General features: G+C 40.0%; 1 protein-coding gene across 7 annotated transcripts in view; it reads right to left on the minus strand.

The window, feature by feature from the left end:
- Positions 1–12,330, minus strand: part of ADAMTSL3 (ADAMTS like 3) — a 365,885-nt gene that overhangs the window by 217,692 nt on the left and 135,863 nt on the right. For all 7 annotated transcript variants that reach the window (XM_036842259.1, XM_036842264.1, XM_036842261.1 and 4 more), the window contains exon 6: positions 2,999–3,235. In XM_036842259.1, the coding sequence (XP_036698154.1) occupies positions 2,999–3,235 (237 nt within the window). The remainder of the gene's footprint in view (positions 1–2,998; positions 3,236–12,330) is intronic.

Consider the following 12,330-nt stretch of genomic DNA (forward strand, 5'->3'; position numbering starts at 1 on the left):
CAAAGGAGCAAAGGCAATACAATGGAAAAAAAAGATAGTCTCTTCAATGAATGGTGCTAGAACAAGTGCACATCCACATGCAAAAAAATGAATCTAGACACAGACTTACATCCTTCACAAAAACTAACTCAAAATGGATCATAGACCTAAATGTAAAACACAAAACTATAAAACTCCTAGAAGGTAACCTAGAAGAAAACCTAGGTGACCTTGGCTATGGTGATGACTTTTTAGATATAACACCAAAAGCATGATCACTGGAAGAAATTACTGATAAGCTGGACTTCATTAAAATCAAAAGCCTCAGGACTTCCCTGGTGGTCCAGTGGTTAAGACTTCGCCTTCTAATGCAGGGGGTGCGGGTTCGATCCCCACGGGTTCGGGGAGCTAAGACCTCACACACCTCACAGCCAAAAAACCCAAACATGAAACAGAAGTAATATTGTAACAAATTCAATAAAGACTTTAAAAATGGTCCACATCAAAAAAAAAATCTTAAAAAACTAAATGAAAATGAAATAAAATAAAAAGCCTCTGGTCTGTAAAAGACACTGTCAAGAGAACAAGAAGACGAGTCACACTGGGAGAAAATATTTGCAAAACACACATCTGATAAAGGACGGTTATCCAACATATATAAATAACTCTAAACAATAAGAAAATAAGCAACCCAATCAAAAAATGGGCAAAAGACCTGAACAGACACCACATCAAAGAAGATATATAGGTGATAAATAAGCATGTGAAAAGATGCTCAACATTACATGTCATTAGGGAATTGCAAATTAAAACAACAATATGATACCCCTACACACCTATTAAAATGACCAAAATCTGGAACAATGACACTACCAAATGCTGGAGGTGATGTGGAACGACAGTAACTCTTACTCATTGCTGGTAGGAGTGCAAAATGCAGTCACTTTGGAGGACAGTTGGAGACTCTCTTACAAAAATAAACATACTCTTACCATGATACAGCAATCACACTCCTTGGTATTTACCCAAATGTATTGAAAAGTTGCGTCCATACAAAAACCTGCAAGTGATGTTTATAGCAGCTTTATTCATAATTGCCGAAACTTGGAAGCAACCAAGATGTCCTTCAGTAGGTGAATGAATAAATAAAATGTGGCACATCCTGACAATGGAATATTATTCAGCAGTAAAAAGAAATGAGCTATCAAGTGATAAAAAGACATAGAGAAAATTTAGATGCATATTACCAAGTGAAAGAAGCCAATCTGAAAAGCCTACACTGTATGATTCCAACTATATGACATTCTGGAAAAGACAAAACTATGGAGGAAGTTAAAAGATCAGTGGTTACCAGGGGTTAAGAGTGGGAGGGATGAGTAGGCAGAGCACAGAGGATTTTTAGGGGAGTGAAAATACTCTGTATGATACCACAATGACAGATACATGTCATTATACTTTTGTCCAAACCCATGGAATATCCAACTCCAAGAGTGGACCCTAATGGAAACTATGGACTTTGGGTAACTATGATGCGTCAATGTAGGTTCATCAATTGTAATAAAGGTACCACTCTGGTGGGGGAGTGTTGAAAATGGTGGAGGCTCTGCATGTGTGCGGGCAGGGAGTATATGGAAAACATCAGTACCTTCCACTCAATTTTGCTCTGAACCTAAAAAATTTTAAGTCCTTTTTTAAAAAGGTGGGGAAGGGGAGAGAAGAGTTCAGGAAGAGCCTGGAAAGGTAAGCAAGGATCCTGGATGTCATCATCAATGCAATGACAAGCCATTTAGGGATTTTGGTGGGAGGAGTGAAAAACTCTGATTTAGGCTTTAAGACAACCACTTTGGCTGCTGTGTGGAGAATGAATCAAATGGGGACAGTGTTGGAAGCTGGGAGGTCAGGACAGGAGGCTATTGTAGTTTAGGTCAGAGCTAACGCGGGGCTTAGACTAGGAAGGAAATCAGTGGAGATAGAAATGGTGGATTCAAAAGAGGCTTTGGAGGTAGAACTGACAGGACTTGACAATGGATTAGATGTGTGGATTGAAAGAGAAGAATCAAGAATGACTCCAGGGTTTTGTGGTGAGCAACTGGAGGCCGTTTTCTAGATGAAAAGATGTAGGAAGGAGAAACTAGTCTGAGGAACAAGATCACGGTTCGTCTAAGCATATGAAGTCAGAGATGCCTGGCAGTGTCTGACACTTAGTAGATGGTTAGGTTCATTTGCTATTGTTACTACCATTTTTGTTATGAACATAATAGGGTAGATGGAACACTAGGCATTCATTATGTTTACAATTTTTTTTTCCAGTGATCAAAGGAACGGGGTGGAATCCTATCCTTTCCCTACTATCCCCATACTGTCTCAGCAACCTGTCATATCCCCCTGAACCCTCAGACCCATTATAAGCCGTGGGGGATTACACCTCAGACACACTCACTGCAGCTCTCCAAAGTCCACTCTGAAAAGTCTGCTGGAACACATTCATGTTAATTAATTAATATATAAGTCATTGCTCCCAAAGACCCAAAACAATGAATTAGTTTTAATAAGAAAGGTCAGAGAACCTATCAATATTAGCCTTCCAAAGCAGTGATTCTCAAAGTGGGGTCCCTGGGCCAGGAACATCAGCATCTCCTGGGAACTTGTTAGAAATGCATATTTTCAGGCCCTACCCCAGACCGACTGGATCAGACACTCTGGCACTGGGGCCCAGAACACTGTGTTTTAACAAGTCCTTCATGTGATTCTGATGCACTTTCATGTTGGAGAACCACTGATCTAGAAAAACCACAAGTCATATATTGCAATCTTTTGATTCTACAGGAGCAAAATTTACACTATTTTAAATAAGTAAAACATAAGCTACAGGTGAGTAATACTCCCTAAAAAATTTTTACATTAAAATGATCAAAGACAATATTTCATCTGCGTGAACAAAAGTGCAGAAGAAAAAAATTATTGACAGTGGTCGTGGCACATCCTTGAACCAGGGGTACAGGAAGTAGGTGTGGCTTACCTGACAGATGCCGCTGATACACATGTCCAAGGAGTCAGCATTGCAACGAGTTCCATCCAAGACCTTGGGTGCCAGCTCCACTACCAAGTTCTGTCCCTGTGCGTGACACTTGAGCGCACAGGGGGCAGCAGGATCATTGTACTCTGGAAGCCACTCATAATAACGCCCCTGATACTGGACATCATTGTAGGCTGAACACTGCTGGGCTCTGAAGTCCTCCGCATCCGGAGGGCAGTCCTGGGGGCAGAGAAAAAGGGCCACATGCACATCACCCAGTGAGATGGGCCACCAGAAGGCTGAACAAGTGTACCCGAGTCCCATGAGAGCAGACCCCAATTGCTTCTCTCCCAGAAGTCACTTCATTCCTTCACTTTTTTTTTTTTTTTTTCCCTTCAAAACAGAATCTGTAGTGTGGAATTCTACTGGTACCTCTGTGATAAAGGAGGGGATCACCTCATTTATTCTGATTATTTTTCCACCCAGGTTGTTTTCTCCAGTTAATTAAAACTTGCCATACTTAAATGCCAAATTTTGCTCTATTTTAACCATACTGAATATAAATTTTCAAATGCATTACACAACCTCCTTCTTTTTGAGACAAGGGAAAATGGAATGTTTTTGATTTTTCCAGGTGACCTAAGGTCTTCATAGGAAATATTAATTATCTTCCATGCCTTTAGGAGCCATTTCAACTAAAGGATTGTTATTAACTGGCCCCAAACTGCTGTGCTCTGTGGGGACTTGGGTTTGTTTCATTGCTTTTGTCATTGTTATTTAGTTCATCACACTTCCTCTCTTGTTTTCAGACCCCCAGCCATCCCTCTTTACTGGTACCCAGTGCCTGCCTTCAATGGGCTCTAGAATGGAAAGAGATAATGTAGCTTTTTCAAATTCTGTCTACAACAAAAGCAAATAAATCCCAAGTTAATACCCCAAGGAGCTCTCATAATAATAGGACAAAGTGTTTGTATAAGTCTTGATGACTCAAGGGTCTTTTTATTTAATTACTAATCAATTTCATCAGATATTTACAAAGCAAGATGCTAGATGATAAAAATGTTACTTTACTCTTCAAAACTGAGCACACTGTGATGACCTAGAGGGGTGGGATAGGGGGTGGGGTGGGAGGGAGGCTTAGGAGGGAAGGGATATACGTATACATATAGCTGAGTCACTTTGTCCTACAGCAGAAACTAACACAACATTTTAAAGCAAATATACTCCAATTAAAAAAACAACAACAACAAGAGGAAGGAGTCCTTGTAAGTTAGGCATAGAGAATAAAAATTGAGAAGCAACTCCAAAAAGCTGTAATGGCCATTCAGCAGTACCTAATAATGACTTCAAAGCTAGTTAAATCCAAACTAGAAAGTGATGAACAAGAAATAATGCCTACTCAATAGGGGGCTGCAAATAGACACAGGGGTAAAGTACTTTTGAAACTTTAGATAAGGGAGCTTGTTATTTTTACAAGTTTCCCCAGAAGGACAAATCAACCACAAAGTACAATAATGTTAGCTTAAAATTATTAGAAGACACTTGTTTTAGATTATATTATACTAATAATTGTTTTTCATTTATTTTTCCAAATAAGCCAATTAATTCTAAAAGCTCAGCAACAAAGCAAAACAATAAGACAATTCAGCGTAAAGGTTATTTATAATAGTCAGGGCTTCCCTGGTGGCACAGTGGTTAAGAATTCACCTGCCATTGCAGGAGACACAGGTTCGAGTCCTGGTCCAGGAAGATCCCACATGCCGCAGAGCAGCTAAGCTCATGTGCCACATCTACTGAGCCTGTGCTCTAGAGCCCAGAAGCCACAACTACTGAAGCCCACGAGCCTAGAGCCTGTGCTCTGCAACAAGAGAAGCCATGACAATGAGAAGCCCGCGAACCACAATGAAGAGTAGCCCCCACTCGCCGCAACTAGAGAAAGCCCGCACGCAGCAATGAAGACCCAACACAGCCAAAAATAAAAACAAATAAATAAATAAATTTATTTTAAAAATAAGAAAATAAAATATTCAGTATGCAACTCTACACACAGTTCTATTAAAATTTATAGAGCATTTTTTGCTATAAACATATCAAATACATTTATAAAATACAAAGCTTCACTCAATATTAAAGACATTGTTTACATTTGAGTATGCAAAAATATAGATATAAATATATATATCACCTGATGAATTTCCAAAGACTTAAGCTGAGTGAAAAATGCCAATCCCCCAAACTTACTCACATGATTACATCTATACAATGTTCTTGAAGTGATAAAATTGTAGAAATGAAGAACAGATTAGTGGTTGCCAAGGACTAAGGATGGGGTGAAGCTGGAGGAAAGTGGGTGTGGCTATAAAAGGAAATGAGAGATTCTTGTGGTGATGGAGTTATTCTTTATCTTGCCTGTGTCAATATCAATATCCTGGTCCTGATACTGTACTACAGTTTTGCAAAATCTTACCATTGTGGGAAACTGGGTAAAGGCAACATGGAACGTCTATGTATTATTTCTTACAACTGTATGTATATCTACAATTATCTCAAATAAAATGTTCAATTAAAAAAAAACAAAAACAAAACAAAACAAAACAAAAAAAAGTTGAGCACAAACTTCCCAATTAATGGGAATGAATTCATTGTATACAAACTTCCCAATTAAAGAAAATAGATACAGAAAGGCAATATATTATTTTTTTCTTATTGCAAAAGAAATAAATGTTCATTGTAAAAACTTTGGGAATAATTTCTATTCAAAAAAAGAATTAATAACAAAGATTCTTATACATAAATCTTTGCACAAATTTTTGATTATTTCCCAAGGACAAATTTCTGGAAATGAAATTTCTGAGAAAAAGAGTGTGTTTCATGAGCTTTTCAAAATATTACCACATTGCCCTCCAGGAAGGTCATATTATTATCATCAGGCCATATAAGTTCCCTTTTCTCAGTACCTCCTCTCAGTTTGGATATTATAATTTTCTAAAATTTTTTCCAATCATAAGTGTTTCATAGAATTTCAACATTTTAATTTGCATTTCCTTCTTATTATTTAGGTTTAATATCTTTTCATGTATATTTGCTTTTTGTATTAATTCTTCAAAAATTTCTTGTTTTCTGTCCTTCATTTATCTATTGGAATGTTTGTGTTTTTATTATTTTTAACAGATAAAGCTATTAAATTTCATAGTGAAGTTATCGACTCTTTGTCATTTGTATTAGAAATATTTTCCCCATTTAATCTTGTTTTTGGTGCTTTGTGAAGTCAAGAAGTTTTGAATTTTTATGTAGTCAGCTCTATTCATATTTCCTTTTAAGGTTTCTTTCTTTACTAATGAGATATGCTTTTCCCTCCCTGCCCTGAAAACAGATAAATACTTAAATGTATTTTTCTAGTTCCTTCATAGTTTAGCAATTATGTTTAACTCTTTATTACATTTGGAATGTATTTTGATCTATGGGGTGAGGTAGAAATCTAACTTTATTTTTCTGCAAATAGTTATTAACAAATTATCAGCCAGAATTTTAAAATATAATTTCTTCTATTTATCCCCTTTTTACTACTTCATTTTTGTATTTTACTGTGTTTATGCTTTGGGCCTTGATAAAGTGCCTAAAATCCTTTTTGGAAGTAGGTAGGGAGTAAGTAAAATATAATTAGTAGACTTTCCCCTGAAATTAGTTGTATTACTTTGCTGTGAATCATTCCAAAATCTTCTATTACATCCACATTTTTCTTTGTTTTCACAAAATTAACCCTTAACCTAGGTCACACCTATGGAAGAAAGTATCAAACTGCAGAAGATTAAAACTGGATGACATTTCTGTCTTGGAATGAGGACGTCTTCCATCTAGCCATAGAGAAGATCATCAGTGACAAAATTATATCACCTCCTCTTTCCTCAGTCAGGGTCAATTTCTTCTGTATCTGACTCTTTGAAACCCAGAGAGTATAAGAGAGCGGGGTAAAAACAACTTCCCCTGCATTAAGCTCACCTAGCATCTTAAGCACACTTGAGGAAATAAAAGTGCTAGCTGTCTGACTCTTGAATGTCTTAAACCCCTCAAACCAAAGAAGTTTCACAAAATCAACTATGGTTAATTAACAGAAGCCAGCCTAAACTGAGCCCTCGCTGAAAGGGTGGCCAGGTTTGTATGTGTGACCTAGCTTCCTTGGCCACAGCTGATTATCAGAGGCAAACATCTGGTCCACACCAGGTCAATATTTCCCAGGAATTCAGAATTGCAACAAAAGAGCTGGAGCTGAAAACTCACATCAATCTGGGCTGGGCTAGCCATTTCTTTTATGTGATGCATGTTGAAGCAAAGTGAGCCAGTTCCCACAGCAAAGAGCAACGAATTAGACATGGAAGGTCAGATAATAAAACATGGGTTTCAGCTGAAGGAGTAAGTAACCTGGGCTTCACTTTCTGATTCCCGGGTCCAGGCCCCCAAGATGTGCTTATTCCTAAATTCCGCTAAATATCCACTCATCCATCCTGTGAATCCCATTTTGCTTGAGCTAATTTGAGTGGGTTTCTGTTCCTTACACATGATGATCCCTGATCAAGACAGCCGTATATCTAGCCCATGCTTTCTAGTTTACCAGGAAATATTACTGACATTCTCTCTTCACTACCACCCTTTGAGCGGGGTAGGTCAGGATTATCATTACCCTCGTTTGTATAAATGGAGAAAACTGTGATGCAAAAAGTCTTCAGTCGCTAGCCCAAAGGCATACAACTAGAGTATGACAGAGCCAAGACTGATTCCCAAAGAAACAAGCATTCCATTATATGATACTGTTTTCTAGTAATCTTGGGGGACATTGACTACTTACATTAAATGCTTTCATTTACATGGCATTCTTCCACTGTCAACACTAAGTCTGTCTAGTCTGGTTCAGATGGGTTGCATGCCCTGGCTCAAGACAATCTAGGGATTCCTGTGTCTAAAGTTTAGTTGACATTTAGGAAGCCTGGATACCAAACATCCATCTGCTTTCCTTTCCCTGAGAAGCATTTCTTCATATTAGTCAAGTTCAAGACAACACTTATTTATTAAATATACTTTATGGGTTTTGCCTAGGTGACATGCTGTAAGGAACACAAAAGAAGAATATAATCCATCAGTTACCTAGCGAGCTTGTTATCTTATTGGAGATGTAGCATCTATGTGCATGGAATACATTGAAACCGTGGGTTATTTATTACTGGTATTTGTAGACTTACGGTAGGACTTTGCAATGAAGGAAATAATATTGTTATCCAAGAGTTAAATTTAAAAGTGAATAAATGGAGCTAATAAGGAAAGAGTAAATCTAATAAGGAAACAATAGATCCTAGATCAGGAAGACTTGACTCAGTCAGGAGTGGGTAGCCAGCCTGGGAGGCATAGAAAAGAAGAAGGAGGAGGAGAGGGATTAGGAGGAAGAAGAGGAGGAGAAGGGGAAGAGATAGGGGGAGGGGAAGAAGGAGAGGGAGGGGAAAAGGGAGTAAAGCACAGCAGATAACAACCAGCACCCATTCAAGGACCATTCTATTCTGAAGACAGGGGTCTCCTTTCCTCCCTAAAACCATGAGAATACATAAACCTGTATGGACAACTTAGGGAGAGAAGCCAAGACAGGAGGATTATCTAAGAAACTGAGTATTTTTATGCAAGAGAGACAGACCATTACCTAAGAGATGATTTATATAATAGGAGTGGACTAAGCTTTAATTTGGGTTAGATATTTAATTTTCCTCCTAGATAAGCAGTGAGTAGGGACTCAGGAGAAACATGATTTCTGTAGAAGCAAATTTGAACATTTTATCTTCATATCCATGTTATAGTATGAGTTAAATTTCGTGATCCTCTTATATAACAAATGCCAAATTTTCTAGCATAAAAATAAATTATTGTAGGTGGCTACTATCAGCTAGAATAAGCAAATGATGCATCATGAATAAGTAACATTTCAGAAGGGATCTGCAGGATGATGTGATGTGAATAGAACAAGATATGAGAAACGATATAAGCAAAAAAGAAACAGCAAAAATAAATTCAGTATCTATGAGGCACAGCCTTGTCCAGCCAGGGTGAAACTTGTGAGTTGAATAAGATGTAAATCTCACCATCTTTTGGAGGTCCTGAAATGCAAGTAAGGGGAATTAAAAGCAATAGGGATCCACAGAGGGGAGCAATATTAAAAAGGGACAGAATAGGTAGCATTTTAGGAGGGCCAGTATGGTAGCAGGATGGACTGGAGTTCTGCAGATAGATATGAGAGGAAGTGGCCCTAGCCCAGAGTAGAAGAAATGGCAATGGAAAAAAAAAAAAAAATCTCTAAGAGAAAACTGTCAGAAATTAGCCATTCATGGGATCCAGAGTATAAAAGATCTTTCAAGGGTCACATCAAATGTCACCTCTTCTGGAAAGTTGTCAGGGAGCCCAGGGACCCCACTGTGCAGAATTAACCATGCCTCCCTCTGTGCCCATATAAAAAATGTGTTCATGCTACAAAAATAGTCTTACCAAATTATGATACACTTATTTTTTAAAATATGTTCCCTTTGCTTTCTTCCAGCTTTACCTTTAATTTCATATACCCTGGTATAAAAACATACAAGTAGTGAGTGAATTCAGGCATTAGGCCTCCTTGCTGACATGCATGACTGCCCTTGGAACGTCTCCACTTGCTCTATATACCCCTGATAACGATAATTCTTTCCTGAGGCCTCTGGGGCCCAGCCCTGGCTGGAAGAGCCCATGCTGAGTGTTGATCAGAGGGTCATGTCTGAAGATGGCGGTTACCTGGAGCCCCAGTACTGCACATAGGCATGTTCTGTTCCCCTAATCTCCCCGGCCCTTCAGCCCAAAGCCCCATCTCCCCTGACAGAATGAATGCAGGGAGAGCCGCTGAACCGAAGCCTGATTTCTCAGGGAGGGAAGTGTGGTCCTCATTTCCTGGTCATGCCTCCCACTCTGCCACATGAAGCACGGGTTCCTGCATACCACGAGTGGAATTTCTTTGTCTATGAGCTCTGAATGCACGTCCGTAACACATCCAGACTCCATAACAAAAGAACTTTCAATCGTTCCTTGAATGCCTGGAACCTGCTTTTTTCCCAGGTTCCCTGTCTTCCGCTTTTTTTCCCCTGTCTTCCGCTGACGTGGGCAGAGGTCAGAAATGTAGCTGTCAGGGTCGTCAAGCCAGATCCTCCCCTGTGTTGGGGATCCCTCCTGGGCTGCTGAAGCGGAAGGCCCAGGGGCATGGAGGACATCATTTCAGTTGCCTCTGCCTTCAGCTCCCTCCCTGCCCTCCTCTGACCTTTGTCTTTGGCCAGCTGTGAATATTCAGAAGGCCCTTCCTACTGTTCTTGGGGTTGAAGTTTCTATAATGGTATCGGAAAGTGTAATGTTCCTCCAATTACCTCTGCAATTCATGTGCTCCTGGGCTGTTAGAAGTGACCTTGCTGCTGTCTGGGTGTCATGTCATTATCTGACAAAGCTCGAGACCTCTTCACACTTCTTTCCAAGAAGCATCATGGTGTAGCAGAGTGATCAAGAGCACACATTTCCAAGGAGCCTGGAACCTGACTGCCTGGGAGTAAATTCAGCTCTGTGACCCTGTGCAGGTTACCTAAATTTCCTTCTCTGTAAAAGTGGAGATAAAAATAACACCTACTTTGTAGGGATTATGAGGATTAAATTTATTTATTCATGAAAAGGCACTCAGAACAATGCCTAGCATTTAAGAAGTACTTAATAACTCTGAGCTATTATTGTTGCTATTAATATCATTACTGATCTTGGTTAGGGGTTAGAAAGCTGATACACATGTGACAAACTCCATGGTCCAGTCCGGAGGCTGAGAGCCTGAGCCTTCAAATAATCACGTGGAGGAACAGAAGAATTAGCAACCTCGGGAATAGGATTGAATGTCAGGTCTCTGGTGCTCACCGGCGGTGACTTCTGCTTCTCTGTAAAGCACACTTCACCTCCCTATGTGGTCATTGATGGTGACATCCCTTGGATGGGAATGGGAGATCTTGCACTCCCATCAGATGGTACACTCAGGTCCCCAGAAGTATAAGTGTGAGCATCTTTGAATCACGAAGCAAGTTTCCCTCAAAAGAGTGCCTGACCTGGGAATCACTAAAGGCAGCTTCCTTCGAAAGAGTGGGTGATGAGCCCCATCCCCAGGGAAAGGGGAGCCACTGACTAGTGAACGAGCATGGCCCATCTTCAGTGAGGTCATTGGAAGGCAGGGAGAAGCAACAGCAGGGCTCACAACTCAGTTCTCTCTCCACTTGAGATAGGCTGCAGAATAGTTCCCTCTCCTGCTCTCTGGACTCCTTGGGGTGATAAGAGAGATGAAGATTTCAAGAGTCTAAATCCCTAACTAATAAAGCAGGAAGCATCTCCAGTAATTATATGTAAAAAAAGACAAAACAAGATGTGACCATATTCATACACTGAGTTCACTGTGGTTACATCCACTTACGGCGCTTGACGCCCTTGAAACGTTTCTCTGTTATATTCCACGGAATATACCCGTATAATCACTCCTGTAAAGGAACAGACTTCTTACAGATCATGGACACTGCAGCTGGGACTGCCTTTATCCACATCTGGTCTACAGTAGGGCTTGAGTATCACGGCTGCAGACACTTGGCACGTGGAGATGGAGGGGTGCCCTGAACACTACAGATGTGAAAGACCCGCCACAGGGCTCCCTTATTTCCCTGTAAGGAATTTGTTGGAAACTCTGCACTTGCAATGGCAAGCATAGAAATTAATGTCATTTTCTTATGAAATCTCTCTACGGACTCTCTTAGGATTCCAACTCTGAGAAATAGAAAAGGGCGAAATTTACACTGCCTCCCCCACTAGCTCCCACCTCCTAAGCATCTATTTCTCACCAGCCTGGAGGTTTTAAAGGTTTCTGCAGACTCCTCTGAGGGACCATCAATTAGAGACCATGTGTACTCCCAAGACCCTCGGACCCTCAGGGGCATGAGATCTTCACTCAAGCTCACCAAAGTTCTAACCATTGCAACTAATATGCACCAATTTTAGTAGATTACATTCTTTCTCTACATTGCATGGCACAACACTCCTAGACCCTTATATAACACTTGTGTTGAAAAGAGCTGCCTTTTTGAAACTAGCTAGAGCAGTCTCACACACACACACACACACACACACACACACACACACAGAGAGAGAGAGAGAGAAACAGAGGGAGGGAAACCCTAGAATGAAATCTCAGAATGGAACTAGCTAGAGCAGTCTCTCTCTCTCTCTCTCTCTCTCTCTCTCTCACACACACACACACACACACACAC

This window comes from Balaenoptera musculus, chromosome 2 (genome assembly GCF_009873245.2).
Source record: "Balaenoptera musculus isolate JJ_BM4_2016_0621 chromosome 2, mBalMus1.pri.v3, whole genome shotgun sequence".
NCBI classification, from domain to species: Eukaryota; Metazoa; Chordata; class Mammalia; order Artiodactyla; family Balaenopteridae; genus Balaenoptera; species Balaenoptera musculus.